This window comes from Coniophora puteana, assembly GCF_000271625.1.
Source record: "Coniophora puteana RWD-64-598 SS2 unplaced genomic scaffold CONPUscaffold_5, whole genome shotgun sequence".
Lineage (NCBI taxonomy): Eukaryota > Fungi > Basidiomycota > Agaricomycetes > Boletales > Coniophoraceae > Coniophora > Coniophora puteana.
The window spans coordinates 2,527,087-2,554,832 of NW_006913057.1; the positions used below are offsets into that span (position 1 = coordinate 2,527,087).

At 53.1% G+C, this 27,746-nt stretch overlaps 13 protein-coding genes across 13 annotated transcripts; 8 read left to right on the forward strand and 5 right to left on the reverse strand.

The window, feature by feature from the left end:
- The first annotated feature begins 595 nt into the window (after positions 1-595).
- CONPUDRAFT_165111 (SAICAR synthase-like protein) lies at positions 596-5,096 on the forward strand. Its single transcript, XM_007769974.1, has 4 exons — positions 596-760; positions 823-2,491; positions 2,548-3,981; positions 4,031-5,096. The coding sequence occupies exons 2-4, from the start codon at positions 1,025-1,027 to the stop codon at positions 4,841-4,843; spliced, it is 3,714 nt and encodes a 1,237-aa protein (XP_007768164.1). The 5' UTR covers positions 596-760; positions 823-1,024; the 3' UTR covers positions 4,844-5,096.
- Positions 5,097-5,109: 13 nt separating this feature from the next.
- On the reverse strand, positions 5,110-5,637 carry CONPUDRAFT_123590 (ubiquinol-cytochrome C reductase UQCRX QCR9-like protein). Its single transcript, XM_007769975.1, has 4 exons — positions 5,625-5,637; positions 5,533-5,572; positions 5,376-5,470; positions 5,110-5,325 (listed from the first exon to the last, which is right to left on the reverse strand). Exons 1-4 carry the CDS (start codon positions 5,628-5,630, stop codon positions 5,275-5,277), a joined length of 192 nt encoding a protein of 63 aa, XP_007768165.1. The 5' UTR covers positions 5,631-5,637; the 3' UTR covers positions 5,110-5,274.
- Positions 5,638-6,098: 461 nt separating this feature from the next.
- Positions 6,099-6,425, forward strand: CONPUDRAFT_39845 (translational machinery component; the record flags this gene model as incomplete). The annotated part of the gene is made up of 1 exon (XM_007769113.1): positions 6,099-6,425. A coding segment is annotated over one exon (327 nt), but the record flags the coding sequence as incomplete, so codon positions are not given.
- Positions 6,426-6,655: 230 nt separating this feature from the next.
- On the reverse strand, positions 6,656-7,668 carry CONPUDRAFT_82005 (riboflavin kinase). The gene is made up of 4 exons (XM_007769644.1): positions 7,413-7,668; positions 7,168-7,355; positions 7,012-7,114; positions 6,656-6,950 (listed from the first exon to the last, which is right to left on the reverse strand). Exons 1-4 carry the CDS (start codon positions 7,582-7,584, stop codon positions 6,832-6,834), a joined length of 582 nt encoding a protein of 193 aa, XP_007767834.1. The 5' UTR covers positions 7,585-7,668; the 3' UTR covers positions 6,656-6,831.
- Positions 7,669-8,655: 987 nt separating this feature from the next.
- CONPUDRAFT_103837 (uncharacterized protein) lies at positions 8,656-10,731 on the reverse strand. The gene is made up of 7 exons (XM_007769976.1): positions 10,681-10,731; positions 10,554-10,632; positions 10,416-10,497; positions 10,179-10,361; positions 9,999-10,125; positions 9,591-9,940; positions 8,656-9,539 (listed from the first exon to the last, which is right to left on the reverse strand). Coding segments are annotated over exons 1-7 (909 nt in total). The 5' UTR covers positions 10,682-10,731; the 3' UTR covers positions 8,656-9,452.
- Positions 10,732-11,298: 567 nt separating this feature from the next.
- Positions 11,299-12,157, forward strand: CONPUDRAFT_123603 (DUF788-domain-containing protein). The gene is made up of 4 exons (XM_007769977.1): positions 11,299-11,360; positions 11,411-11,698; positions 11,752-11,810; positions 11,865-12,157. The coding sequence occupies exons 1-4, from the start codon at positions 11,333-11,335 to the stop codon at positions 12,045-12,047; spliced, it is 558 nt and encodes a 185-aa protein (XP_007768167.1). The 5' UTR covers positions 11,299-11,332; the 3' UTR covers positions 12,048-12,157.
- A 919-nt stretch (positions 12,158-13,076) lies between these two features.
- On the forward strand, positions 13,077-14,399 carry CONPUDRAFT_165118 (uncharacterized protein; the record flags this gene model as incomplete). Its single annotated transcript, XM_007769978.1, has 3 exons — positions 13,077-13,559; positions 13,614-13,643; positions 13,692-14,399. 3 exons carry the CDS (start codon positions 13,077-13,079, stop codon positions 14,397-14,399), a joined length of 1,221 nt encoding a protein of 406 aa, XP_007768168.1.
- Positions 14,400-14,864: 465 nt separating this feature from the next.
- CONPUDRAFT_53743 (NAD(P)-binding protein) lies at positions 14,865-15,650 on the forward strand (the record flags this gene model as incomplete). The annotated part of the gene is made up of 1 exon (XM_007769135.1): positions 14,865-15,650. One exon carries the CDS (start codon positions 14,865-14,867, stop codon positions 15,648-15,650), a length of 786 nt encoding a protein of 261 aa, XP_007767325.1.
- A 2,235-nt stretch (positions 15,651-17,885) lies between these two features.
- Positions 17,886-19,930, reverse strand: CONPUDRAFT_103845 (alpha beta-hydrolase). The gene is made up of 7 exons (XM_007769979.1): positions 19,739-19,930; positions 19,634-19,684; positions 18,815-19,574; positions 18,658-18,763; positions 18,524-18,607; positions 18,362-18,475; positions 17,886-18,309 (listed from the first exon to the last, which is right to left on the reverse strand). The coding sequence occupies exons 1-7, from the start codon at positions 19,828-19,830 to the stop codon at positions 18,206-18,208; spliced, it is 1,311 nt and encodes a 436-aa protein (XP_007768169.1). The 5' UTR covers positions 19,831-19,930; the 3' UTR covers positions 17,886-18,205.
- Positions 19,931-20,085: 155 nt separating this feature from the next.
- On the forward strand, positions 20,086-21,466 carry CONPUDRAFT_103846 (cwf21-domain-containing protein; the record flags this gene model as incomplete). The annotated part of the gene is made up of 3 exons (XM_007769980.1): positions 20,086-20,123; positions 20,179-20,370; positions 20,424-21,466. 3 exons carry the CDS (start codon positions 20,086-20,088, stop codon positions 21,313-21,315), a joined length of 1,122 nt encoding a protein of 373 aa, XP_007768170.1. The 3' UTR covers positions 21,316-21,466.
- A 320-nt stretch (positions 21,467-21,786) lies between these two features.
- CONPUDRAFT_82009 (acetylornithine and succinylornithine aminotransferase) lies at positions 21,787-23,597 on the forward strand. Its single transcript, XM_007769647.1, has 5 exons — positions 21,787-21,896; positions 21,959-22,225; positions 22,283-22,870; positions 22,934-23,087; positions 23,160-23,597. Exons 1-5 carry the CDS (start codon positions 21,879-21,881, stop codon positions 23,540-23,542), a joined length of 1,410 nt encoding a protein of 469 aa, XP_007767837.1. The 5' UTR covers positions 21,787-21,878; the 3' UTR covers positions 23,543-23,597.
- Positions 23,598-23,904: 307 nt separating this feature from the next.
- On the forward strand, positions 23,905-26,226 carry CONPUDRAFT_165123 (5-aminolevulinate synthase). The gene is made up of 3 exons (XM_007769981.1): positions 23,905-24,671; positions 24,726-25,297; positions 25,351-26,226. The coding sequence occupies exons 1-3, from the start codon at positions 23,965-23,967 to the stop codon at positions 26,169-26,171; spliced, it is 2,100 nt and encodes a 699-aa protein (XP_007768171.1). The 5' UTR covers positions 23,905-23,964; the 3' UTR covers positions 26,172-26,226.
- A 164-nt stretch (positions 26,227-26,390) lies between these two features.
- CONPUDRAFT_21226 (acid protease) lies at positions 26,391-27,542 on the reverse strand (the record flags this gene model as incomplete). The annotated part of the gene is made up of 1 exon (XM_007769091.1): positions 26,391-27,542. A coding segment is annotated over one exon (1,152 nt), but the record flags the coding sequence as incomplete, so codon positions are not given.
- Positions 27,543-27,746: the final 204 nt, after the last annotated feature.

Consider the following 27,746-nt stretch of genomic DNA (forward strand, 5'->3'; position numbering starts at 1 on the left):
ACGGGTTGAGCTCAGGGGTGAGGTTTACTTTGCTACATGCAGGATAGTAAGGCAATAAGGAAGGTCTCATTATGAAGTGAGCCTTCCTATATGGTGTACTGCTAAGACAACTGAATTTCGAGTGATGAATTGGTCTAAAAGAGAACCAATGACGGGTTTGTGCCGGTGACCGGGTCTTAGCCCGTCAGGGTGTTGTAAAAGTTGAAACGTTGACAGACTGCAGACGGTTTACGGTATATACCTTCCGTGGTTCCGTGACTTATCACTTCCAGCTGCAGTGCCAAGCAGTGCAGCGAGGTAAGATGCGACGCAACTCCGGTATACCGGCCCAGGAAGCGTGGTTGCAAAGACCGGGGCTCGGAACAGAACCGTGCATGGTCCCATTCGCCACTGATAGAGCTGGTAGTGCCAAAAAGCGCACCAACAGCTAAAAGCGGCGACACCAGGTGAGAACCAGAAATGAATGCGAGTGTGTGAACCGGGGAAACCGAGACGATTTAAATGTGCGTCGAGGGCGAACGTGCGCGGGGACCCAGGACACCGGCCCATCGGTTAAAGGTGGGAGAGAGGAAGCATATCCCGGCGAGTTTAGGAGGTGATTATCGCTCCGCGTCGACGTCGTTCTATCAGTATATGTCCACTGGCTAGAGAATACTTGGAGCAGGAATCGTGAACGTCTCTAGTCTGGGTTATCGACGATCAACATCTGGGCATCGAGGAGAGTTGGTGGCTGAGTCAGCGAGGGCGGCATATAGAGGTGGTAGGTTTTGATCCTCCGCTGCACGTGTCTCTGACTCTGAGACCCTAATATCGTCATTCAAGCAGTCAGCCTCGCCCGTCCTCCCTCTCGTACGGGCATTCGAAAGCCGCATCCTTGGTCGTGCGCCGTCATACCCCTTCTTCCTCCCTCAAAATCCCGCTTCTCCCCATTTTGAAGCCTGATTCCCGCACCTGCACTCTGTCGCCTACCGAGAGCGCATCTCCCCCTCGACTGCTCGACCCTCATCCCTACCCATAGCTGTCTATGGGTCCTTCCAGCCTCGAGAAGGACCACAGGCAACAATCCATCCAATTTCCGCCCTCTCCACCTTCCTCTGCAACCGTCACTGCCCACTCGTCCCCACGAATCGACCCTCTTGCTTTCACCGATCAAACTTCTCTGCCTAAACTCTTCCCCGCCAAACCCGCCTACCGACGAGCTAACTCTCAGTCAGTACATTGGAGTAGCACTCCTACTCGTGATACCCACCACCAGCAGTCATCATCGCAGCCTGACCCGTCTCATGAACGCGTCCCGCCCCCGAAGACCGCCCGTGCCCTCACCCTCCCTTCTTCGTCGCGTGAGTTGGCAGTCGCGCCGGAAACCCCATTAGGTTCAGTTTCAAAGATTGCCAAACCTCCGTCTCGCCATTCCTCATCCAGCTCCTATACGTCCTCAAGCAAGTATCAACCTCAGGACCATCCAAACACCCCTAGTACGGGCATAGGGCGCAAGGTTGCTGCTTCTCTCCAGCTTTTCAAGGAATCACAGCCGCTGTCCCCATCCGAGGAGCAGGCGAAGGAACTAACAAAACCCGATACTGCACCAGGGAAGCGAAGGTCGTCCTCACATGAGGACGATGTTGCAGAAGCCAAGTTTGAGTTTGTCAAACGTGCAGACTGGCCTGATCCAGAGACAGCTGCGATTCGCAGAGAGCGAAGCACGACTGCTCTATCAAGAGTACGGACGCGAGAAAGTGCGGGCTACGATGACTCGGAGAGAGACATGAAACCTGTAACGAGAGATAATGTCCTCGACGAGGTAGGGCACTGGCGACGTGATGTCTTGTCGCGACAGGAAGCATCCCGGGGCCGCCCTCGTGAACGTCCCTCTGGCATACCATCGCATGATTCTAGCATTCCCTCTCCAAAAGTTGAAGCGCCAGAATTTATCACCCCCCCTCCGTACCATCGACCTTCATCCCGCGGATACCCGCCATCGCCATCGCCATCCCGTTCACCTGCCCATCGGATACCACCAGATTCATATGAATCCTCACCCAACATTAGTCCCAGTCTTCCATCCCCCTTGCATGATTCTCCTAGGGTATTCACCTCCCCGCAGCCATCTACGCCAGTTCCAACCCATTTCCAGCTGTCAGATTCCGATTACCGGCCTTATTCCCCGTGGTCTACTGACGATGATTGGGAAACTGCTTCTATGACAGCCGCTTCAACTACTGCAGAAACCTCCGATGAGTTACCTTCGCCACCCGATGGCATAACTTTTCCTGTACGGTACAATAGTACTACTGGCTACGACGAGCCTGAGGTTGTGGAAAATGGTCGCGATGACGCAAATTCAGAGACGAATGACCTCGATGATGATTATTTGGACTTGGCCATGAATCATTCTCAAGAGAATTTGCCCCATATTCCTTTGCGTCCTTTTCGGAATCAAGTAGGTGGCCACAGTGCCATCTACAAGTTTACGAAAAGAGCCGTTTGTAAGGTAAAGATCCGCTTTGCTTGTTACTACTGTTATCTCATGGGAACTCTAAATTGTAGCCCCTTGTGTCGCGCGAGAACCAGTTCTATGAAGCCGTTGAACGCGAAGCACCCCCTTTACTCTCGTTCATTCCTCGTTATTTGGGAGTGATGCTTGTAACATACAGACGCGTTCCCATAGGCTCCAATAGCCCTCCGGAGGCTGGCTCTCCTCCGGTGAGCACAATGCCTATGCCGGCGCCTCAGATGTCCTCGCGGACTGTTAGCGAACCAAACCACCGGTCTTTGCCTAGCTCGTTCCACGATGGTGCAGAAACAGAGGAGGCCGAAATGCCAGAGGTCTTGTTGGATCGCAATCGACACATAGTGCCGGAGTGGGTACTTCGCATGGGATCGCGGAATCGTTCCATGTCAAACTCCTCCACTCCCTCACCGAAGTTCATCAAGAACCGTCATCTGAAGCGCTTACATTTCAACGGCGCCACAGCTTCTAGCCCTGACTTGAATGCTGAGGCGGCATCACAGCCCCAACACAGCATACCGTTATTCAAGCGCAGACTCTTGGGTCGGGAATCAACCATCCCTCTCGAAGAGGAGGCCCTTACCCCAATGAATTCTCCAGTTCAACGCTCGCGTGAAATATCGATAACCTCGTTTGCCGATTGTCGGTCTGCGCGCAAGAAGTACGACTCAGAGGCGGCTGGTTCGGGCACCCGTCCAGATCTAAGGCCGTTTCACTCCGAACTCGGTCTGGGTGGGCGAGAGCAGCCAGTTTGGTTTGGTGGCACAGGCTCCACAGTGGTCAATACGAAACTCAAGGACCATGTCTTCAACACGATCTTGCGCCGCTTTCACCGACGAAGCTCCCGTCGCTGTTTTTTCGACGCGAATGGGAGGGTAGATGAAGAAGCGGAGATGGCTGATAGTGAAGAGAACGGCGCTGACATTCGATCACCTCATCCGAAACGGCGAAGTGCTGCCACCGCGGGACGGCTGAAGGAGATCGTCGACGCGGAAGCCCAGCGACTGACTCCGAGTTCTCCCCTACGACGGACGAACAGTGCGTCGGCGGTAGAGGATCAGCTGCAACATCATGCGCCAGAGGAGATCTTCAGCATGGATTTTGACAAGTCTAATCACGGATCTCATGACACAGAGCTGAACGGACAACTCGAGTCATCTCTGGCTCGAAGTCGCAGTCGCTCACGATCGGTCGACCTCCTTCCTCAGCACGCTCACAAGGTCTCCATTTCCCCAGCCCCCCAGCCCCTCCTTCCGGAGCAGCCCTCTCCCGACCGCTCGATAACGCGCCAAAATCACTTCATCTTGATGGAGGATTTGACTGGTCGCTTAAAGCGGCCGTGTGTATTGGACTTGAAGATGGGCACGCGTCAGTATGGCATGGATGCCACGTCCGCGAAGAAGAAAAGTCAGCGGAAGAAGTGTGATCGTACGACAAGCAGACCTCTTGGAGTTCGTATGTGCGGCATGCAGGTAGGCGAGCTTTGTCACTGTTTGAAATTGTGCGCTACATAATCTGCAGGTCTGGAATGCTAAGACACAGTCTTACATCACACAAGACAAGTACGTCGGACGTGAAGTCACCGCAGGGGACTTCCCATCCATTCTATCGTCCTTTTTGCATAACGGGGATCGGCTGCTCATCTGGCAGATACCTGTGCTTATGCAAAAGTTTTACGCTCTGGCGCGCATTGTCAACCGTCTCAAAGGCTACCGCTTTTATGGCTGCAGCTTACTCCTCATCTATGACGGAGACGACGAAGCGCAGAAATCCTTCAAGTCCTCAGCTCTTGATCAGCCATATGCTCGAGGAAAACGAGGAGAGTCACTGGAAAGATCACGGGCGCGTTCTGCTAGTAAGCAGAAGACGCTTCGACGGTCCCATAGTGAAGACTTGCTCGTGGGTCCGGTCGCAAAGCGTCCTGGGGGACGGCGTAAACGGGGCGAGATCAATGTTCGCATCGTGGACTTTGCCCACACAACAACAAGTCGTGACTGGCTTCCCTACCCTCTATCCGAGTATAGCACTTCCCAGCAGGTCACCAGTTCGAAAGGGTACCAAGCGGACGTTGACCCCGAGACTGGGCTCATCTATGCACGATTCCCTCCCCACTTCCCAGACGAGCCCGATCGTGGCTTCCTCTTCGGCTTGAAGAGTTTGACGCAAACGTTGGAGAACGTCTGGAACGAGGAGCGCATGCGGAGAATGAAGACATTGCGAGACGACCCTTCCGCTCCGATCTGTCAGCTCCCTGCATTGTTCACGGACGGCAAGGAGGTCTTTGACGACATTTTCGGCCATGGCGATGACGATCCTGGCATGCTTTCCACTTGATATCGCATTTTTATCTTGCTCAACTCTACTTTTCTTTCATTACTTGCGTATTTACCTCAGTGTACATACATCACGCGTCTGACAAAGGGCCCTATATGTTTCATTTTCATCTGTTGTTTATGTCTCTGGTCTGTCCTTACCCATCACTACATAGAATTTATACACTCTCAGCGCGCATACCTTGCATTGTATATTCTCACATTGTACCTACTTATCGCTTCATGGGAGTGCAAAAGTTTCCTCACTTACGTTGGCGCATATATAGACGGTAATCAAGTTTGTGTTATGTCTGACATTGGGTGACTGGCACAACGGCGAGTTGAAGCGGTGCGGAGGACGCGATTTATTTCTAGGATGATGGTTGGATGCGTCGCAAAGGGAACATACGACCAGAGTCTAATAAACAGGATACATCAAGGGAGTGAAAGGATTTATGACTCTTCTTCTTGGATGTATTTCTGACGGATGTCCTTCCATTGCTTCTACAAGGGGGCGTTAGCGGAGTCAAGGACAACGAGTGACATGTGCATACCCCCTGGTTCCACTTGTCCCAGAAGGACGTGACGGCGGCGTCAAAGCCGACGCTAAAGCCAAAAGCCGACGCAAAGATGGCAGACACGTAAACGCCTGAAGAGAGGATGAGTTCGGGATGTGGTGGAAGTCGGATTTCGACTAGGTGGTGGACATACTGTTACGCTTGGCGACAGCGTTGTAGAAGGTGCTGGCGAACTAAGAAAGTGTGAATATGCATTTCGTGGGCATAAGCAGATGTCTGACTCACCGACATAGTAACTACGAACAGACGAAGGATAGGACGGGGCGGGTGTGTCGATGTTGGGTCAAGTCGAGATGTTTCCGGCGCTGTCCGGCCTTACCGTCATTCCCACGATCGAAAAGTCAGGAAAAGGTGTCCAGTCGCGTCTCGTCTTCGGAGGCAAGCTGAAGTGCACACATACGGTCTGCCATGTCCTGGACGCGCCAACCGACCATCCTCCGCTCATTGGCGCGAAGCACTGCGCGCGCGCGGCATATGCGTGCACAGTCCTCCACTCCTCATTTCACACCGGAGATGGGCCACACGGTTCTCGACGACATGGCCGTCACCGAAGACCGCCCCCACGTCCCCGTCCCCGAGGCGCCGGACCACCCGCCCACGGCCCAAGTAAACCCATTAAACCCGTTCCGTCTCAAGGAGAAGCAGATAGCGAAGGTCAAGGTGGTGCCCCACGCGCTTCACATTCAGTGCACTGGCAACAACACCAAAGTCTACCTCAACAAGCCGAACGGGGACTGGCTCGGCGCGTGGACAGGCGGATCGGCCGGCTTCAAGAACTCCAACCGCTCAAGCTATGAGGCGGGCTACCAGTGTGCCGTTCAGGCATTCGAGGCCGTTCGCGAGCGGGCGCAAGTGGACCCAGATAGCTTCACGCTCTCTCTTGTGTTCAAGGGCAATGGACAGGGCCGTGAGGCCGTTCAAAAGGCTTTCTTGTCTACAGAAGGAGATCACGTTCGTTCCTATGTCACGTCGGTCGAGGATAGGACATCGATAAAGATGGGTGGAACGAGGGCTAAGAAGACGAGAAGAGTGTAATGGTGCATGCTCCGATTCGCTCTCTGGATTCAACGTCTGATCGTGCAACCAATTGTTAGCGCGCTCGCATAACTTCCCTTCCGTTCTTCAGATGTGGCTATGGACAGCTCCAGCAACCCACACCGCCTATGTTTTAGATAATTTCAGCGAGTGGTTCTGCTATATTTCACTCTCATACCTACAACTGCACATCCTCTGTACCATAACTTGGGTTATTAATGACAATTCATTCGGCATTCCAACAGATTAGATTTCCAATGTGTGTCGTTGCAAAATCAAGTGACTCTTTAATGTATACTGCAAATGACCCCAGACCCACCGGAACTTCCCTTCAAAGTACTTCTAAATTCTAAGGCATAAAGCTTATATCCGCAATCCTCTCGCCGAGGCTGTTGCTTTACTGAGGCGGGGTATTGGAGGCAAAAAATGGGTCTGAGGTGTATGTCTGATAAGCCGGACGATCGAGCGAGTTGAGGGCAACTTGTTTATCCATATTAATGTCGTCTACGAGGGCCTCTGTTTCACAGCAAAACGATGAATATAAGTTCTACTTGCTGACAATCAAAGGAGATCTAACCTCGGGAGGTGTAGTCCAGCTCCGGACGAATATATCCGAGAACGAGAGCTTTCATGTCGTATCCATAGAAATCTGACTTGAACTCGTGCAGTATGTGGATTTCCTGTCGGATATGTAAGATATGTTGGACGAGAGTGAGAATACAGTAAGGCTGACAGCTGTCATCCGCTCATTCTTGTAGAAAGGGTTCCATCCGAGGCTCATGACCATGGGGAGAACGCTCGTCTCCTCCTTGGAAAGGGCGTGGTCTGCGTTGGCGCGCGGGGTAATCTGAGCAAAACCGTAGTAAACTCCCGTTTTCGTGACGGTGCTCATGGCGGGAAGAGATTCATCGGGCAAGTTAGCTGGGAGAGGGGCGAGAATAATGAGAATCACATAGGGATTTAGGTGCAGAAAGTTACCTGTTGGACAGCCGAGATCCTTACCACCGCGCCCGAAACCGCGTTGTACAGGGCCAGACAGCTGGATCGGAAATGGAGGCTCTGGGCTGTCTGGACCGACAATACTGGGTCTTGTCAGTCGAAATGATTTCGTCTGCACAAGTGGGGAGGTGGTAACTGTCGTGGAAGTCATGATGATAGAGTGGGTAAACGGGAGACGGGTTGAGACCGCGAGCGGAACGGGACGAGGGGATAAATATACAGCAAGGGAGATTAGATGAGAACGGCCGTTCATATAAACGTGCCGCTTATCATCTTATGAAGCAAAGTATCTCAGCAATCTAAGCACGGACAGCGCACTGTCAGCGATCGGTGAACTCGGTCCACAGCTTTCCAGAATTTACTCACGCACAACCGGCACGCGCTTGCGGAGACTACCATGACTTCCTATCCCCAGCCTTCATCGTACCCGCCTTACCCTGTCCAGTACCCCAGCTACGGCCAACCGGCCCAGTATGCACCCCATTTCATACAGCAGCCGGCCCAAGGCTTTCAACCCATGTATAACTTCGCCCCTCCGGCTAGCACCACTCCGCCCCAGCAATCCTCTGGCGAGCCCGACTTCCCATCCATTACCCAGCAGGTAGCCTCTCAAGCGTTACACCGGCTTGCTGTCGCTCAGCTCAAGAGTTCAGAGTTTGACGCTATCGAACCCGCTGCGCTTCATAGACTCGAGCTCGAGGTTGTCGCCTGTATGCACAATTCACCCCTTTGAGAGGACCTCACCTGCTCATACGTTCCCTCAAGTCATACGCAGATTATTCAACAAATCACACGAATATGCCAATCTCGCCAACCGAGCTACTCCTATCGCCACAGACATGTTCCAAGCATGCGAGGATCATGGCATGAAAACCAAGGACCTGCGTCAAGTCGCTACTAGTCTTAAGCGCGACGCCGCGGAACTGCAAGGTAAGAATCAATACGTTGTTCTTAAGGACGGAACTTGACGTGCTTGACATGTGATCGGACAGAACCTTCCTTGCACCCCGTCGAGTTTGTTCCACCTCCTTCTAGATCACCCTCTCCCGAATTATTATCATCGGACGACGAAGATGCACCGCCAACGATACCCGGTACTCTACGGATGGTGCCATCACACTTCCCGTCCTTGCCACCAAAGCACACTTACCTTAAGACTCCAGTACGTTTCCCACTTCCCTTTCCCTCATGAGTAGGTTTACTAGAAATGTATTGCTCCATAGGCGTCCCCACCCAAAAAAGCTGCCCTCCCATCTCTAGAGAAAAAGCTCAAAAATGCGGGTTTGGTACAAGAGTCTCTCAAGAACCTACTCCTAGCTACGGAAGACAATCTTGGGCAGGAGGATGGCGAGTTACTGGGCCACATCGTAAACTGGGAAGCTTCTACCTATTCTAGGAAGCGTTGGAAGATTGGCTCGTAATCATTGCTGCTCCTTTCTGCTATTGCTTCTCAACCGTCTCCTTGGCCGATGTATCACTAGTAATCTGAGCCTCCTTAATGAACATATTCTTGGATTAGTGTAAGTTATAGCCGTGTTGGCGGAAGGCGTAAATTGTGAAGACAGCAAGGTAAGACATGCGGCCAAACAATTCTTAATCCATTGAGATTTAGCATGCCAGACCCGTCACTCTTCGCTTGGATCATCATTCCCTGACTGGGGAGTCTGTGAGGCTTCATCCTTGATAATACTTTTCTTTTGCCGCGGTCGAGTTCTCTGTTTCTTCGGTGCGGGGGCGTCCACATCAGGACCTTCAGTGACGCTATGAACCTGCTCCGAAGGAGCTGGCGTCTCATTGTCATTGGGCATTGGAATTGCACCAGCAGTTGCTTCAATTGATTTTTCCAGGTCGCGACCGCGCCTTGGCCTACGGGCATGCTTCTTGGGATATGCATCTACGATAGGTTGCACAAAAAACAGCTCCGAGTTGGAGTTCCGTCTAACGGCTAGTCTGGTCTGAGCCATGGCGGCATCGTCTTCTGTGTGCTGCTTGTCACGCACACGACTCATGGAGAAAAGACTATGCTGCTGACGTACCTGACTCCGGGGTGTCTGGGGAAGAACTGAGGCGCGATGCTGGAAAGAGGGTGTGATAGCGGACACGGCACTATGGGAAGTCAATGAGAATATTGCACATGTAGAACTTGAGGATCCTGACCATATCTTGCGTCTTTCCATGCCCTACCAGCTCAGCGATTTTACCCCAGTTTAAATCGCTAAGCTTTGCGATTGCGTCCTGCAGTCTCTTGTCCTCGTCCTCCGTCCAGTCTGCTTTGTGAATGGCTGGGTCATGATGGGATGACCACCGCTCGCGACACTGGTCATTCGTACGGCCCGGGATGAACAGGGCGACGTCGATCCAAGACTGGCCGTATATTTGCACTGTTTTTCGTAGTCGCTCGTCCTCTTCTGAACTCCACGCGCCGCGTTTGATGGCAGGATCGAGCGTACGACTGTAACGTTGTATACATTGTTGTGGTGATGCATTTTCTGACACATAACTCGCAACTGCGAGAACAAAAGATCAGAACTCGACTGACATAGCCACAGGCGCGTCTAGTCATACCAAGATGCCAGTTATTGACACCGTATTTCTCCACCGCTTCGCGTAGGCGTGCATCGTATGCTGTTGTCCAAAAATGACCTTTGCGTGTATGGCTATGTCGCATACAGTCTATTGGCGTTCTCCCAGTCTAATTGTTTTGATATTTAGCCAAAACCTATGCTGGTAGGGTGAAGATCTTACTCCAAGCTGCTCGGCAACCTTGACCCAGTCGATCTGCTGCTCTCCGTAGGAAGATACGAGAGTTCGCATACGGAAGGTTTCATCGGGCTTCCAGTTGCTTCGATTGACACTTGGTTGTCTATCTCCTTTCCACTTTATCTCGCACTCTTTAGCGCTACGAGTGGTCATGGACACCGAGGAGACCTGTAGTGGACGGTGAGGTCACAGAAGGACCAGTAGCCCATGCTGAAGACTCACCCTTTCAGCGACTCGCTCCCAATTCACTTTATCATAGTCTACTTCTCGAGCTGTCGAGCTGTCTCCTTGTTCGTTTTGTCCGCTGTGAAGTACCAATACTGAGCCGCGCATATGTAAAATATAAATAGTCAGAGTTACCTTCGCATGTCCAGGATATTGAGCCGTCGAGCTTCGGCCTTTACTCCATCTGCTAGAAACTCGAGCTCCTTCGACTTCACTTGGTCATGCGTCAGATCATGTTGTTGTGTGGATGTGTAGGACTCACTTGGATGATTTTCCGTCACGGCGAGCCATTCGGTCCGGCGGAGAGCATCTTCGCGGAAAGGGGAGTCCTGTCAATCAAGACGTTGTAAGAAACGCTTCAGAGCTCTAGCTAATCAAGTAACACACATCCGCTGCGAGCTCATAGGGCGTAAGGTAGCCAGCAGGCCTGAAAGCCCCTGGGACGCGCACGAAGCTAGATGGTTCTGTTTCATCGACTTCGTCATGATAAATTTCCTTCGTGTCGTCCTAGATTAAAGCTTACGTTATTAATGCCTTGATTTGACAAACATAAGAAGAGCGCGCCAGAAGTTGGTTGACAGTCTCGAGTTCTTCCTCAAGCTTCCGGGTGTAAGCTTTCAGGGCACGTTGGTGATCTTTGTTGGCCCTTTGGGTCTGTTTGAGTAGCTCGCGCGTAATGGCGTCCATAGATTTTAGAGTCAACACCGCCGAAGATATCGACTCTATGGGTATGACGGAGAGATGTACAACTTCCCAAACTTGAGCTCGATCGGAGTCGAGACGCGACTCGACGACGCGTGACGACACGGCTATATATATTTTGACACGCACCAAAAGGAGGAAGGGCGCTTTAGCAGGTGCTTTAGCCAGGCGCGCATCGCTTGTTGTTCTCTACACTTTCCTTCTGGAACGCAATGGCTAAAGGCTCTGTAAAGCGTATTGGTGAGTCTTAGCTAACTGGGCTTGGACAGAATCCTGACATTCATATGCAGCGGGTCAGAATGCCCAAACAATCAAAAACTTGCGTATAGGCATGATCGTGCCGACCGTGCTCTCTTTGGTTCTGCGCTTCATCTTCCGGAGGAGCTCCTTACCGCCATCCAAAGGCTCGCTTTTTATCTATGTCTTGACATACCTGCCCGCTCTCTTCTTGTCTCGCTACTTGGAAAACATCGGAACTTCGAGGCGCGACCCCACTACCGGCACAATCCTCTCGTCTGGGGAAGACCTCGGTCAACCTGGAGTCACGGAATGGTGCTTTGACATCATATACGTTACTTGTAAGCACTGCTATCTCCATTGACGCATAGCTGCTCATCAATACTCCTTGCAGGGGCTTGTGAAGTTGGAAGCGGTACATTGGGAGAGTGGTTCTGGTGGTTCTACCTCGTGGTGAGTAGTGCGCGTCTCTCGCTATCGTCGCAATAGCTGAATATGTTGCTGTAGATACCATTTTACGCGTTCTTCAAGATATGGGTCAAGTTCATCTATCCTATGTTCTTCAGGAAGTCTAGCACTCCCGACCAGACTGCAGCAGATAGCGACAAGCCTCTCAGCAAACGTCAAGAAAAGTTGCAGAAACGGAGCGAGCGTGGAGACCCGCGCGTTCAGCGAGGACCCCGTAAATGATATGGTAGTTCCGGAGACCAATTGCTTATCCAGTACTATGAGAGCCAGTTGTTACCGCATCTATTATCTTTGGAGACCTTCATAATCCTAGAAATTATTTATTCCCTCAGAAAAACTCGGCACCGGTTCTTATCAATCAAGCCATAACAATTGGCTCATGTATGATTTCTGGTTGAACCTTGCTCAGAGAAACAGGGCCTTTGTACATTTTTTCATTGTGCAGCACCGAATTTGAGTAAGGCGACGGCGCATCTGAAAACACTAAAGATAAGATAAGCCGCGGAGATCGAAATTGCTTATCGCGACGCGACTTCGAGTCTGCGGCATCGTCATCTCCAAGTATCATATACCAAGTCTAAAACAAGTCTCTACACAATGGAAGGAACCTCAAGAAAAGATATCTCAGAAGCACCATCACAGAACACGGAAGGGCTGTTGGCATTAACCCCAATATCTCAGGTAAAAGAATCACATCTGCAAGCAGGCGATGCAAACAAGGAGGACTGGTCGGCCCTGCCGCAAGGTATCTATACTCAAAGCCACACTACCGATGTAGTGAGTGCCGGATTGCCAAGTGAGGGCAATCCCAGAGCGGTTAGATACTCTTTCATTTCGCTATAAGCATTGGAGTTGAGGCGCATATATTAGGCGACTCAAACTCTTACAATATCACCGCTCGACGTCGAGGCTGGAGTCACTGACCAAGCCGGCAATCCGACCGCGACGTGCGTTGGTGTCGAAGAAGAAACCGTTAGGATTGATATGGTAGGTCAAGCGTTAGTTCCGTCTTCAAAGCTTTTCTTACGCGCATATAGCCATCGACTTGCCCTCCAGCTACTTCTAGGTCGTTTGAAGGTATTTTTCTTCTGGTCAGTTCTTTTGTGCCTGCTGAGCGGTGGATGCAGACAGTCCAAATATATGCCAGAATATTCCAGTAGACGGCGCCTCGGACGAGATGGCCCTAGAGGTGAGGGTTTCCTCAAGCGGATAAAATATGCAACCTTGAGCTCAACCCACTAGATAAATGCCATGGCAAAATTACGCCAGCAGTCTCCTGGCTTGCCTTCAGATCCGATGTCGCTAGACCCTAGTGTCAGTGAAGATGCCGCCTATAGTTCCTCAAAAGACGAAATTATGCCTGAGGATACGACTCAAGAGGGTATAGCGTTAGATGTCTACGAACATCAGGAGGAAAAAGACCAGCTAGCCTTGGCACCCAGCTCATCTCTGCCCCCAAGCTCCAGCCCCGCCCCAATATTCTCCTCATCGCCTCTCAAAAGCTCGCAATCATCTGTTGCAAACGACGAATGTGTGGATAGCGAGAAAATGCATGATGCGGAGGACGGAATGTCAGCGGAGCTCATGAGTGCCAGCACTGCCAGTGGAAAAGAGCAACAGATCAGGGCATCCTCAGTGGAAGCGCATAGTCCACGCCCACATCGCCTTGCAGAAGAAGAGATGTCCGTCGTTGCTTCGGAAGCTCATTCCGCGCAGAAGCGGAAACGTGAAGAGGTGCGTGTATGACACGAACGGCCTGATTCATGACTTGCTAAGCGAGTTGAATAGTCCAACGAAAGGACTAAGAAAGAAGGACTCGTTGGTCCCAGTACCAAGCGATCGACGGTAAATTCTCACCGACGGCAGTATCAGAAATTATCTACCCCGTTCCGTACTCCACAGAGAGTAGTCGCACCCGAGGCCGTCTCCGTAGACATTTCCCAGCGCATTTATCCAAAGGCCACTTCTCAGGAAAATCAGAGTCGTAACAAAGCTGGAGCATCGACACCGACTTCTACCCGAATCAAGTCCACGGCCTTAGAAACACCACTAAAACAGAAGCACAGAACGGCAAAAGCAGCGTCGCAGTTCAAGTCCCCTCTCGCCCAAGCTACCTCATCGTCTCCTCAGCCATCGCACGTAAGGTTGACACCTTCCATCCAAATGTTGGAGCGCAAGGTGCAGTTGCTGCGGCGCGCAGTGAAACTAGAACAAGATAGCGAAGCAACCCTTCTAAAGGAACTGACCACAAAGTGGGCTGAAGCCGGCAGAGAAGTTGCATGGGAGGTATGGGCCCTGGTCAAAGATTCGCGGCAAGAAAGAGGAAACCAAGCTACGCCAATGAAGTGGGACTGGGATGAAGATAAGCCCAAAAGCCAAAACTGGGGTTGGTCATCGGAAGACAACGAGTCTCACGCAGAGCACGCGGAGCACGCAGAGCCCAGTACGCCAAAAGTTCAAGAAGAAAGCGAAGAAGACCGCGGTCGAGATTCCTTGGGCATTATGCTGCGTGAGTTTGGGATCGATCCAGATACCCTCGGATGGGACGACCAAGAGGAAACATTTGTCGATTGATGAGAGCTCCGTCGCTTGCTACTGGTAAAGTTCCGTTGAGAACATTGTTCCTTGTTGCCTCGCATACCATAAAATTCCATTTCAGAGAGAGATTACCGTTGAACCGACATCGTATTCGTGCACATGCTTCATTATACTGTATCGCCCAGGCATAGTTAATGGACTTTGTTGCGGGGAGTTGGTAGTGATGAAGCGTGGTAATTGGATGAAGCGTGCGTGCGGGGCGTTGTCACTGTCAGATATTAGGTTCCGAGTCGAGGAGGTCAGGTTCGTTTTTATCATGACGTCGGTGCAAACGTCGATCATGGCCCGAAACTGTTCGAATGAAGTCATCACACGTGATGGATCAAGGGACACACAAGGTATAAAGGCTGGACGTGATAAGAAACCGCAGGACAACACTTCAGCTCGAGGAACTACGTACGAAAACGAAGAACGACTTACAATTACCAACTTAGAGAAAACATGTCTGGCAATCCATTCTTACTCGTGACTCCAGCGACACGGGGACTATCACTCGCCCTTGTTCGACATTTCTTGCGCTCCACGGATCTCCCTGTTTTCGCTACGTACCGTTCAGGCCATGAATCCAGCGTCAAGAAGTCCATGCTTGAGCGAATCGACAATGTCGACCCGGAGAGATTGAAGTTGATACCTTTGGACCTCACCTCGGAGGATAGCATTGCAAGTGCCCCGGAACGTCTAGCAGAATTATTGCCCAAAGACAAGGAATCCTATTTGCACACCGGATTCTTCACGGGTGGTGTGTTGGCCCCCGAGAAACAGCCCGCCGACCTCGACCTCGCAACGATACGCCACATCTTTGACATCAATGTCATCTCGCACCTTCTCCTCATCAAACACTTCTCCCGATTTCTTCCGACCAGAAAGCAGAACAGCTTGCTGTCGGCGCCAGCGAAATGGGTCCATGTCACCGCGCGTGTAGGCTCGATTTCGGACAACAAGATGGGAGGCTGGTATTCGTACCGTTCGTCCAAGGCCGCGCTGTTCCAGGTGGTGAAGACATTCGACCACCAGTTGCAGATGAAGGGTTCTCCCTCGATATGTGTCGGTGTGCATCCTGGGACAGTCAAGACAGATCTGAGCAAAGGTTTCTGGGACAGTGTTGCCAAAGAAAAACTGTTTTCGCCGGAGTACTCGGCCGGGTGTCTTGCTGATGTTGTTGGGGGTTTACAAGAGGATCAGAGAGGAAGAGTGTGGGACTGGGCAGGGAAAGAAATACAACCGTAGAGCTTCATCCGATATTTGTACCGGCGCAACAATGAATCACTGTTCTTTTTTTGGTCTAACGTTGTTGACGGTGACAGTAATGAGCACAGAGGTAAAGGTTTCGGAAGAACAAACAACGCCCAAAAAGATAAAAGTAATAAGGTTACTGGCTGAAGGCCAATCTCAGAGCAAGCTGAGTGCTGAAAAATTGGGAATGCGACATGGAAATGAGGGCAGCCCACGGAACGCCCTAGTAAAAGGCGAGGGCGTTGTCTGATTGTGCTACCCTCTGTCGCTGAGTATAATAGGTCAATTTAGGTGTCAGCGCGCAAAGGTTTGTATTTGCTTCAAGTGACGGGGTTCGGTTAAGATACCATAATAGGCTAGTGAGCTCATACCCGTGTTCGCTGTCATTATCAGGCCTCGCGTCCTACACACTCACCCGTACTGGACCCTATCCATCATGTCAGAAGACGAGCTCAAGTCTGTTGTTTCCTCAAGCATTCAATCGCTTTTCTCGCAAGGAAAAGCCTCGACGCCTATAAGCTCCTTCGATCTCCTGCTTCTCCTGATCTCCTCTCGCGCATCTCTCCCTGCGAATAAGGTGCTGAAGCTCACGCATCTGAACCGCCTGGACGTCATCCTCCAGGACCTCGGCTCGCACTGGGAACACGGGTACATATCACTGGCCCGCGATGGTGGGCAACTGACTATCATGGACGTGTTCTTGGACTCACTCGACGGTTCCAACCCTCGAAAGCGCAAGAGAATTGTGGATGAAGATGCGGACTCTGCTGCCGGGGACGACGCGGAGGGATCATCGGGGCATGCGAGTGTGTCCCCCGCCCCTGCTGGAAGCCCCCTTGGCAATCTCAGCAAAGACATGAAAGAGGTATACGCCCTCATCCAAAAGAGCACCGCCAAAGGACGTCTCTTGGCCGAGCGAGTGCGTTCCCATGCTTGCTTGTTGCTCTCAGACACGTTAATTGAACGCTGCAAAGTTCCGATCTGCTGACCCCGCCTTTGAGCCCATATGCGCGCATATCACCAAGGACGAGTGCGCCAAGCATAGCCTCGCTTCGTCTGACCATCCGTCGATTTGTGACCGCGTCCACTTTCGCCCTCTTCTTCGGCCACATACTGACCCTTCGCTCGGTCACTGCTCGTATCTGAACACCTGTTACTCTGAGCCCACATATGCGCAGTCACCATCCATACCTCCATTTCCTTCGTCGAATTCGACTCGCGTGTCACTTCCCTCAGGCCTGGGTGCTGGTGGACGCGGTAAAGAAAAGGCTCCATGCAGATATCTCCACTTTGAACTTGATTGGGACGAAAGTGACGCAGCGAGTCATCCTAACAATGCCGAGCACGGACAGCCGTCCAGAACGGAGATCAGCCGTGAGTTCCAACTGAGGATAGGCAATGGGCCAGATAGCGAGCATACAACTCCTGTGAGCTTGGCTGCATTCTTGTGTCTTTCGATTTTTATGGCTTAGACCTGTCTTGGTGTATATAGTTGCCGCCACAATGGATCAACTGTGATTTGCGGCGCTTTGACTATTCCGTGCTAGGAAAGTTCCATGTTATCATGGCCGACCCGCCCTGGGACATCCACATGAGTGTCCGTTCATTCCCAAGTCAAGCATTGCCGAGCACTAATGAAGTTTATCAGTTGCCGTACGGAACGATGACAGACGATGAGATGAGGGCGATGCCTATACCGGCATTGCAGGATGAGGGTATGCTGTTCCTGTGGGTCACTGGACGTGCCATGGAGGTGGGGCGGGAATGTTTGCGCGTGTGGGGCTACACTCGGGTTGACGAGGTAGTCTGGGTCAAAACCAATCAGGTATCTTCATATTGCCACTCGTCCATGGAACACGTCGTTATTAACTGTAGCTCCTTCGCTCCTTTTATAACCCGCCTTAGCTCCAGCGCGTAATTCGCACGGGGCGAACGGGGCATTGGCTCAATCATACTAAGGAACACATGTTGGTAGCTGTGAAGACAAATGTGGATGAGCGGGGCAACCTCAAATTCCCTTCGTGGGTCAACCGCGGGGTCGACACTGATGTCATCGTGAGCGAGGTCCGAGAAACCAGCAGAAAACCAGATGAGGTGTACGGTTTGATCGAACGTATGTGCCCTGGTGGTCGTAAGGTCGAGATCTTTGGGCGAAAACACAACGTCCGACCAGGGTACGTTGTCTCGTCGGTTTATTAACTTTCGGTGCATTGACGCGCTGTTCCGTAGCTGGTTGACGTTGGGTAATCAGCTAGGACCAGATCAAATCTATGAAGAAGACTTGACGGAACGGATCAGAGCCAAATATCCCGAGCGTCTAGGTCGCCCTGCTGCATAGCGCCGATCGAAGAGCTGTTATATTATGCATGCTTACAAGACGAGAGTTCCTTGGCGCGAGTTATCTGATTATACAGGGAATGTATTATATGCACGGCCCCCTGGAGGAACGTGCTGTCTACAGTCCTCTAATGTTATCCGTATTCCAAGCCAGAGTCCCGTAAATAAAAGAAACTTTAAGCGAACAAATTTGTGGTTCTCATGCAGGAGGCTTATTGAGACGAGCTCGAGGCCGTGCTGGAACGGCTTTGCTTTGGTTGACGATCGAGCTCCTTGATGAGCAGTTCATTGACTGCCTTCGGGTTGTCCAAGTAGACTGTTATGATGATGAGCCAGGAGTTGCAGGAACAGAAGAGACCAATACATACGGTGGTGACCTGCATTAGGTACGATGTACATGCGTCCTTGCTCGTTGCCTGCGTGCCTGAGATGCTTCACCGATTGCGAACCTCCCTTGGGATCCATCCAATCTTGGTCCCCGTCTGTAATGATGGTGAGCTGTGTGATGCTAGTGACTCGAGTGCACGTACAGGCAAAGGTGATGGGAATCTTCAGCTCAGCGACACGATCAACCATAGGCATGCGGGCGTGAGCACCAGGAGCGAGTACATGTGCTAATCGCCTAATGAGCTAATGATAGATCAAGTGTGTGGAAGGGACCTACAAATGCAATACTCGCCAGACCCCTTTGAGAGAGTGATGTTCAGGATATAATCGTGCATATCCTTGGTCTCATCCAACGTCAGACCACCAAATCGGCGGGCTGAGTACTGCAAGATGGTTAGTCACATACCGAACGTCTCGTTGTTCTCCGAGCTTACCTTCCCAATAAGCAGAGGTCCCCAGAAAAGAGACGAGCGGACAACCTGGAATGGGCTCCATCCTTCTTCCCAGAGGTAAGTGAACACCTTGCGCATCCGTGACTCTTGCTGTCTTTCCCGCCTCTGTTCATCGCGGACTTTCTTGACCTCACCCTTGGACGCTGGTGTCAGCGAGTCGCTTTTCGAGCTACTCGAGTCGCCGGTATCCGTCAGCTCCCGAGAGGGCATTGTCAGGTTGGGATCGCGAGCGACGCCAGCAGGCGAGAGAAGTATGAGCTTATTGACACGCGTCGGATATCTGAGGGCGTATGCAAGACTGAAGTATGCGCCGAGCGAGTGTCCTATGAGGGTCATCTGATCCAGGCCCATCTTGGCCCTCCACTCCTCGAGGGAGTCGACGAAGAAGGACTCGGCCTCCTTGACGCGTCCGGGTATGTCGTCACGCTTCGCCCGGATGGCAAAGGGCACGCGGGCGGAGCGTCCCATGCCTAGCCAATCGACGGCGTACACGTCTGTGCCGCGGTGGCCTGCCCATTTGGCGAGGGCGGGGAAGTTGCGGAAGAAGAAGCCGAGGCCGGCACCGTAGCCGTGGAGCATGACGGCTGGTGGGGGTGCGTTAGGAGCAGGGGAGGTGGACTTGATCGAGAGGGTGTTGAGGTAGTGCCTCGGGGTGCCGAGGTTGATCTGCTCCCTGTGCGCGATGACGGGGCTGTCGCCGCGAGAAGGGGTCATCTTCTCGGGGTAGAAGAAGGGCAGCCGTCTGGTATACATTAATTGAGAAATGGTGTATAGATAAGGGATGCGGGGAAAGAGACTGACCGAAGGAGACGCTCTTCGGCGGCAGCACCCTCCTTGGTTCCCGAGGCCCACCTATTTGGTATCGATTAAGAGAGATTGGGTGTAGTGGGTTGTGATGGGACGTACCAACTGCGAAAACTGGCAGAGAAGGTGACGGGGATATCGCGTGCGGGAGGGAGAGGAAGGAAGACGGTGGAGCTTGCAGCGGAGGCGGACATGGTGGTAGATGGATAAGGAGGTCGAGTGCAGTCCCCTTGCTGGCGCTTGTTATGGGGGGTGCGGACGAGGGCACGCCCAGTGCTTATAGTGAAGGGAGCAGCAGCCCGAAGGCTTGCGTCTGCAAACGTGCCGAGGCCCCTGAGCTTACAGCACAACCGTATACCGCATAGCCTTCCAGCACGTGATCCGCTGCTTTTGCCACGGTTCTTCGCCACCTCTCCTCGCTCCGGACTTGCTTCTCGCCAGACACAACCATGTACAACGGCATTGGTTTGACAACTCCCCGTGGAAGGTGAGTCAGTATATTATCAATGCTGGACATCTGCCCATACTCTACTTTATTTTAGTGGCACGAATGGTTACGTCGTCCGCAACCTTTCGACACTCCGCACACACCAGACTCCTTCAGACAGAGCTACCGCTTGGGATGCAGCTCCTCCAAAGCACAGAGAGCCAGACGAGGGTATTCTTGAACACGAGCGCAAGCGCAAGGTAGAGGTCAAGTGTCTTGAGCTGCAGCTAGAACTCGAAGATGAAGGGTATGTCTTTCCTTCACTCGTCTTCGTGTTTGTGCTAAATTAATTTGGTGCAGCAATCTGGCCGAGGCTGAAATTGAAGTCAAGGTTGACGAGCTTCGTACCAAGCTTCTCGCCGATATGTCCTTTGCTGGGCCCGCAAAAAAGCCTTCTGATACTCATGGAATGGCTGCCGCCAAAAAGGCCGAGCTGAGTAAAATGGCTCGTGCCTTGGGCACAAGGAACGACTACTCTGAAGGCGAGGCATTTGACCGCGAGAAGCAAGAGGAAAACAAGATCCGTCGTCTCACAGAGCGGGAGGAAAGGGATAGGAGGAGGGACGAGGAGAGGGCCAAGATGGAGGAGCAGAGGCAGAAGTGGGAGGCTGAGAAGCGAGAGCGCGATCGTCTCAGGCGGCGTGAGGAAGATCGGCGACGGAGGGAGGGCGAGGATCCAGATAGGCGACGGAGGGACATGCCTCCCCCTCCGCTTCCTCCGTCGAGGGACAGGCGAGACTTCCGTGGAGAACGAGAGCGTAGAAGCCGCAGTCCGCCGCGGCGCTCTTACGGACGTGACAGAGACATGCGGCGGGGACGTTCTAACTCGCGTTCTCGTTCTCCTCCTCCGCGTCGCCGCTCGCCGTCTTCTGATCGGTCCAGGTCTCCTCCCGCACGCTATCAGCGGTCTGGCACACCACCCCCTCCCTCACGGCGCTCGCCACCTCCGACTCCGCCCCAGCTTGAACGTTCCCCTCCTCGCCGCCGTTACCGCTCACCTCGCAGGTCTCCCTCGCTGGACCGGGACCGGCGCCGATCCATGTCTCCTGCTTCGCCTCGACGTCGTTCTTTGTCTCCCGAAGAGAGGGGCCGAAAACTGACTGCGTCTCCGAAGTCGACTGGCCGGGCACGATCAGACTCTGCAGGATCCTCTTCCATGTCGGTCAGCACGGGACGAAGCGAGTCGAGATAAGCTAGCTGTGATCAGTGTGGTCCAAAAAACGTTATTTGCATCTGTTCGCTTCCACTCCTGTACATGTAATACATATGCTTCATGGTCGGTTCCTACGCCCGTAGTCCCTGTAATATTCATGGACACCAATTATGAGTTCCCATTTATACACGTCCAATGCATGAGCTGTAAGTGCTGCCATCATGGTGCGTGTTTCAACAGCATGAACCTGTAGCGTGGATTCTACCCCCGAGCCTATGGCAATGACCGCATTTCACCTCGCGGATGTTATGCTATTCGTATCTAGTGGCAGGCTGTCATCCTAGGCCTCCCAGTAGCCTTCCAGTGTGCCTCGAGACCTTTGAGCCTCTACAGCAGATTGTGTGCGTGGGTGAGTCATATAACTGACTCGGCTCTGGACTCGCCAGCCCTGCCTGCCCCTCACATAACCGGCCTTTTTTCTGCTTTCATTCATCGAGTCGACACCGACCACGGCGACCCTCTTGACCATGTATTCCACTCTCAGGACTACTGCCGCGAGTTCATCTCGTGCTCACTGTATTGGGCGGATTTCATCGCGATGCATGGCCTCCGTCTCGGAGGTGCGTAAATTTTTGGCCATGTGCTCGATCGGACGCGTCTGACGGCGCGTTTCGTTTTTCAGGCTGCATCCACGGCGCGTTCCTCGCCTAGCACCAAGTACCTCGAACCCACGTACGACTTCTCCAACCAACAGTCCGTCTCGGCTAAAACTCAGGCTACGCTCACGACCGGGAGCACGTATCTGCTGCCCGTGTATGACCGTCCGTCTTTTGTACTCGAACGCGGCCAGGGGAGCTGGGTATGGGACACTGAAGGAAGGAAGTTCCTGGACTTCAGCGCCGGGATTGCCGTCAACGCTCTTGGTCATGCGGACCCCGGCATTCTGGAGGTACGTGCACCTGGCCGGGCTACGTTGTAACTATGACAAACACATCCCCGCTTGTAGGTGATAAACTCGCAGGCGTCCAAGCTTCTGCACACATCGAATGTATACCACAACGAGTGGGCGCCGAAGCTTGCGGAGCTTCTCGTCACGTTGACACACCAGGAGGGCGGTCTGGGCTTCGCGGCTGGGGGAGGCCCGCCGGAGTCGTCTCCTGCGAACTCAGGCGCCAAGGTCTTCTTTGCCAATTCGGGGACGGAGGCCAACGAGGGTGCCCTCAAGATTGCGCGCAAGGTGGGCAAGGATCGGTGGGCCGCCAGGACCGGTCGCAAGGTCGACGATCCGGAGTGTTCCAAGTACAAGATCGCGTGCTTCCAGAACTCGTTCCACGGGCGCAGCATGGGCGCGCTGAGCGTCACGTCGACGCCGAAGTACCAGGTGCCGTTCCTGCCGCTCATTCCTGGCGTGCAGGTCGGCCAGTTGAACGACTACGACGGGCTGAAAACGCTGGTTGACGAGGATACTTGCGTGGTTATCGTCGAGCCTATTCAGGGGGAGGGAGGCATCAACGCGGCGGAACAAGAATGGCTGAGAGCTCTTCGCAAGCGTTGCGACGAAGTGGGTGCAGTCCTCATCTTTGATGAGATTCAGGTCAGTACTTTTACTCTCATGGTTGGCGGTGTGCGTGCGTTTTGATACTGATGGTCGTTTTAGTGTGGGTTGTACAGGACAGGAACGCTGTGGGCCCATTCATCGTTGCCGACGGATTGCCATCCTGACATGATCACGATGGCGAAACCGCTCGCGAACGGATATCCCATCGGCGCCGTTCTCATGCGTGATACAATTGCGTCGACGATGACCGCAGGTGAGTTTCACTCTGCACAGGCACTTTGTGCCCGAGGATAAGGTGCGATGACAACTACCCTTAACTGCGCAGGTACCCATGGTACGACATTCGGAGGATCGCCCATGGCCTGTGCTGTCGGGCATCATGCATTATCACGACTGAGTCAGCGGCCCTTTATCGCAAATATGAAGGAAGTCAGCGCACACTTGACCGGCCGACTGGAAGCTTTGCCGAGGTGGTTCCCCGAAGTATTGGAGCCGGCGGTCAGGGGCCGCGGGTTGATTCGGGGATTGGGGGTGAAGGATGCCACGTACGCCGGGGAGATCGTACGGCGAGCACGGGAACGCGGGGTGTTTGTGCTGACAGCCGGTTCTAACGCCGTCCGGTTGGTTCCTTCGCTGAACGTCAAAAAGGATGAGGTGGACTTTGCGGTGGATGTTTTGGAGGGCTGCCTTGGCTCAATGAAGGCGTAGAATGGGGCGCTGTTTCGTTTCTAGACTAGCTCTATAGCTATGTAGAATGATCAACAATAATGATGCTAATGTTCTTTTCTTGTAAGGTGACTTGGCATTCAATTGGGCCTTGCAGTAGCCTTGTTGCAGGGATTCGCAGACGAATGGAAAAGACCGGAAGCGGTCCTAGATCGCACTCACACGAAACAAGATCCTGGGGCTTTGTAGGGAAGCCAGAGCCTTGCTCGTGGGAGAGTTACGAGAGAGTGGCAACAGCCAATCGGAAGACAGATATTACCAGACTCTTATATCATGCAGTCGGATTTCTCGTAGTCAACCGGTTACCTCTTTCTTTCCTCGTCTTTTTGTTCGGTACGTGTCAAGTCAACTCCTCCTCCTCATAAAGTCTCATTTTCTGTTCTTAGGGCACTTGTCAGTCCATCATGGAAAGACTCTCGTCTCTCGCCCGCTTCAAGGCCTCGTGCCCCTTCCTGGGCGGCACCAAGAGCTCTACGATCCGCCACCTGAGCACCTCTTCGTCTCCGCGCTTCCCGTCGCTCTCCCAGCTCACCGAGCGCGCCACTGGCTGCCCTATCATGGGCCCTGCCCTTGCTTTGCGCTCCAACCAGATTGTATCTGGCTATGCCAGCGTCGCTGGTCAAGCCGACGTGCAGCAAATCCACCATAAGAATGGCATCTTCCCTGACGCCGTTCCCTCGGAGTCTGACATACAGAAGTGCCCCCACGCTGCTGCTGCGCGTGCTGCTGCTCGCATGGCCGACGACCTCGCGGCTGCTGGCACTCACAAGCCCGCTCAGGCCAAAGAAGCGCACGGCAGTGTTGCTCAGCAGGCTGCTGCTTCTGGCTGCCCCTTCCACAAGGCTGCCGTTTCTGCTCCGGCTGTCAAGGATACGGCGAAGGCCCCGGAGGCTGCCGCCCCCGAAGGCACCTTTGGCTACGGCAACTTCTTCTCCGCCGAGCTCGACAAGAAGCGCAAGGACCAGTCCTACCGCTACTTCAACAACATTAACAGGCTTGCAGCCAAGTTCCCTGTGGCACACACTGCTGACGTTAAAAAGGAGGTCCAAGTGTGGTGCGCCAATGACTACCTCGGCATGGGTACCAACCCCGTCGTCTTAGAGACCATGCAGTACGTCGATCGTCCATTGGTCCGCATTACAAAATAATAATATTCTATCTATAGCCGTGCCATGAACAAGTACGGCGCAGGAGCCGGAGGCACTAGAAACATTGCCGGAAATAGTGCAATGCACCTTGCGCTGGAGAATGAGCTTGCATCTCTCCATCGCAAGGAGTCCGCCCTGGTCTTTTCGTCTTGTTACGTCGCCAATGACGCCACACTGTCCACCCTCGGTTCAAAGCTTCCTGGCTGTGTCTACTTCTCCGATGCCTCCAACCATGCGTCCATGATTCAGGGTATACGTCACTCGGGTGCTAAGAAGGTTATCTTTAAACACAACGACTTGGAGGACTTGGAGAACAAGCTCAAGCAATGGCCCGTTGACACTCCCAAGATCATCGCCTTTGAGAGTGTCTATTCCATGTGTGGGAGTGTTGGCCCCATTGAGGCAATCTGTGACCTGGCAAAGAAGTACGGCGCTTTGACTTTCCTGGATGAAGTTCACGCTGTCGGCCTTTACGGACCTCGCGGTGCCGGTGTTGCTGAACACCTCGACTTCGAGGCTCAGCAAAAGGCTGGACAAGCCACTTCTCCGGTCAAGGGAAGCATCATGGACCGCATCGACATCATCTCTGGTATGTCCACTTAATGTGCAACCGTGGACGTATGATTAACATGTATGCTGCAGGTACACTCGGAAAGGCTTACGGCAATGTCGGAGGTTACGTCGCTGGCTCCGCTGACTTCATCGACATGATTCGGTCTTACGCCCCCGGTTTTATCTTCACCACATCCCTGCCCCCTGCTGTCGTTGCTGGAGCCCGTGCCTCAGTTATCTACCAAAAGCATCACGTCGGCGATCGTGCACTGAAGCAGGTCAATGTCAACACTGTCAAGGAACGCTTTGCTGCCAAGGACATCCCTGTCATCCCCAATCCATCCCACATCGTCCCGGTTCTCGTTGGTGATGCTGCTTTGGCCAAGGAAGCCAGCGACAAGCTCCTCGTTGACCATGGTATCTACGTCCAAGCTATCAACTACCCCACTGTTGCTGTCGGCGAGGAGCGTCTCCGGTTCACTGTTACCCCCCGCCACACCCAAGAACAAATCGACGGCGTCGTTCAAGCTGTCGACCAGGTCTTCACTGAGCTCAACATCAAGCGCACCTCGGACTGGGTCCGTGAGGGCGGGCGTGCTAATGTAGGCATGGGCATGGACGACGTTACCCCGATCTGGTCTCAGGAGCAAATCAACGTGGCAGGTGTCCCTCGCACCCTCAAGGGTACAGAGCAGACGGTTGTCAACATTGCGGCCGTTCGGGAGGCTCGGGCTGACTTCGAAGAGCTGTTGGGCAAGGTCAAGCCTGATGAGGATATGGTTGCGGCTTCATTGGTTGACGGCGCACTTGAGCTGGCTGCACAGGCTCTGCCCAGGAGGCCCCTGATCCCCACCAACGTATTGGACCATATCAAGCCTGCCTCTGTTGCGGAAGTCTCTGTTGCTGCTTAAATTAGATCATGTGTTGACTGCTTATTGATGGTGCACTGTTATCAATGCATATGCTGCACATTCAGATAAATTTTCTGTGTGAAAGTCAGAATGACAGCTGTTCATTATAGCTAACGAAGTGACTGGTGGGTAAGGACTCGGATAGTGCTAACGAGTGGAAGGAAAGAAAGCTGAAGACCGCGCTAGCACTACGTAATTTATCTAAGACTCGGTCCTTGCGGCAAACCTCATCTCATTCCTCCCAAAGTCAAAGACGCTAACGACATTCTTAAAGAACGGGTCTCCCAGGATCGCGCTCGTTCCTGCGTTGCCGTACGAGACGTCAGCGTCAGATACGATGCTAGAGACGCATGATTGGGTATGCAAAGTCGAAGTGGCGTTCAAGATCAGATCTCGTCCGTCGTGGAAGAACGTCTGGCCACCGATGGTAACGCCGAACGACGGTGCGGTCGCGTTGCAAGCCACCGACCAAGTGCCCGGCGCCGAGCCTGGTATCAGCTGCGCGGGCGGATCAAAGAGGGCGTTGATCTGCGAGGCGAGAGAGTCGTCGAGGAAGGTGTAGAAATTGCCGGTGTCCACGACGGCGCCGAAGGATGTTGTGTTGGTCGTTATTGTAGACGAGGACGAGTCGTTGCTGCTGCTGCCATATGCTACGCCGTCGACTGTGATATACCAGAAGGAGCGCTGGGCTTTGTTGCCTGTGTAGTTGATGGGCAGGGGTGCGATCTCGACGGGCGCGCTCGAAAAGTTCGTGCTATGCGGCACGGGCGGGAGGCCACCGAGCGTCAGGTAGCCGCCGGGGCCCGTTGACGCGTTCAGCGGAGTGCGCTCGAGGGCGATGCTGAAGAAAGGGTCGACCAAGCCTTGGGCAATCATGCTGTTAAACACGGGATTGTAGGTGGTGCGGTTGAAGTCAAAAGTGGTGTTGTCGAAGCCAACAATAGAGCCATTATGGCCGGAGGTCATGGAAGGGTAACCGAGCCCCAGAATGCCGACGTTGATGCCGTCCCCAGTGTTCGAGGTCTTGTTCACGAGGCCGAAGTGCTGCTCTTTAACTGTCAGGTCGCCGAGCGTGACGACCTCTGTGCCAAGCACGCCGGACACGCGTCCTCCCCCGAGCTGCTCTCCAAAAAACATGTCCGGGACCTGATGAAAGGACGAGGACGGGGTGTATGTCTTGGTACCGAAGTTGCATGTCTCGCGCGGCAGGGTAGCGTTGCTGGTATCGTCGAGGCAGATGTAATCTTGGCCTAGCACCCATAAATCGCTGCTGCCAGTGTCGACGAGCACTGTAAACGTTTGATTGCCCACAGTGATATCCGTATCGAATATTTGACCGTAGCTGGTGGAAGTGAGGGTGGCACTGTAACTGGGGAAGGAACTTCTGCGAAGGCTGAGGGTATGTCCAGCCAGAGAGGCTGCGACGAAGTACAGCTGGAAAGACGTTATGAATAATGTACGGAGCATTCTGAAGGGCATAGAAAATATAACGAAGGCTTATGTGCTGGAACACGGTGAACGCGAATGAAGTCGATGAACCTAGTGGTCTGCGTGCGTCCCTTATAAATGTGATCG

Bases quoted from the DNA above. Each gene is read 5' to 3' on its own strand.
- CONPUDRAFT_123590 (XM_007769975.1), bottom strand. The intron at 5,471-5,532 runs GTATGTCCACCA...TCCTCTCTTCAG, and splicing joins CGCTGTCGCCAAGCGTAACA to GCGTTTACGTGTCTGCCATC. The intron at 5,326-5,375 runs GTATGCACATGT...GCCCCCTTGTAG, and splicing joins GGGACAAGTGGAACCAGGGG to AAGCAATGGAAGGACATCCG.
- CONPUDRAFT_82009 (XM_007769647.1), top strand. The intron at 22,226-22,282 runs GTACGTGCACCT...CCCCGCTTGTAG, and splicing joins CGGACCCCGGCATTCTGGAG to GTGATAAACTCGCAGGCGTC. The intron at 22,871-22,933 runs GTCAGTACTTTT...TGGTCGTTTTAG, and splicing joins TCATCTTTGATGAGATTCAG to TGTGGGTTGTACAGGACAGG.
- CONPUDRAFT_103837 (XM_007769976.1), bottom strand. The intron at 10,498-10,553 runs GTAACTCTGACT...GGTACTTCACAG, and splicing joins AATATCCTGGACATGCGAAG to CGGACAAAACGAACAAGGAG. The intron at 9,540-9,590 runs GTCAGGATCCTC...GACTTCCCATAG, and splicing joins ATGGAAAGACGCAAGATATG to TGCCGTGTCCGCTATCACAC.
- CONPUDRAFT_82005 (XM_007769644.1), bottom strand. From the start codon at position 7,584: ATGACTTCCACGACAGTTACCACCTCCCCACTTGTGCAGACGAAATCA. The intron at 7,356-7,412 runs GTAACTTTCTGC...CCCCTCTCCCAG, and splicing joins GGATCTCGGCTGTCCAACAG to CTAACTTGCCCGATGAATCT. The intron at 7,115-7,167 runs GTCAGCCTTACT...CATATCCGACAG, and splicing joins AGAATGAGCGGATGACAGCT to GAAATCCACATACTGCACGA.
- CONPUDRAFT_123603 (XM_007769977.1), top strand. From the start codon at position 11,333: ATGGCTAAAGGCTCTGTAAAGCGTATTG. The intron at 11,699-11,751 runs GTAAGCACTGCT...TACTCCTTGCAG, and splicing joins TGACATCATATACGTTACTT to GGGCTTGTGAAGTTGGAAGC. The intron at 11,811-11,864 runs GTGAGTAGTGCG...ATGTTGCTGTAG, and splicing joins TCTGGTGGTTCTACCTCGTG to ATACCATTTTACGCGTTCTT.
- CONPUDRAFT_103845 (XM_007769979.1), bottom strand. From the start codon at position 19,830: ATGTCCGCCTCCGCTGCAAGCTCCACCGTCTTCCTTCCTCTCCCTCCC. The intron at 18,764-18,814 runs GTAAGCTCGGAG...ACCATCTTGCAG, and splicing joins GACCTCTGCTTATTGGGAAG to TACTCAGCCCGCCGATTTGG. The intron at 18,608-18,657 runs GTAGGTCCCTTC...TTAGGCGATTAG, and splicing joins GTCTGGCGAGTATTGCATTT to CACATGTACTCGCTCCTGGT.
- CONPUDRAFT_165111 (XM_007769974.1), top strand. From the start codon at position 1,025: ATGGGTCCTTCCAGCCTCGAGAAGGACCACAGGCAACAATCCATCCAA. The intron at 2,492-2,547 runs GTAAAGATCCGC...TCTAAATTGTAG, and splicing joins CGAAAAGAGCCGTTTGTAAG to CCCCTTGTGTCGCGCGAGAA. The intron at 3,982-4,030 runs GTAGGCGAGCTT...CATAATCTGCAG, and splicing joins TTCGTATGTGCGGCATGCAG to GTCTGGAATGCTAAGACACA.
- CONPUDRAFT_165123 (XM_007769981.1), top strand. From the start codon at position 23,965: ATGGAAAGACTCTCGTCTCTCGCCCGCTTCAAGGCCTCGTGCCCCTTC. The intron at 24,672-24,725 runs GTACGTCGATCG...TTCTATCTATAG, and splicing joins GTCGTCTTAGAGACCATGCA to CCGTGCCATGAACAAGTACG. The intron at 25,298-25,350 runs GTATGTCCACTT...TGTATGCTGCAG, and splicing joins CCGCATCGACATCATCTCTG to GTACACTCGGAAAGGCTTAC.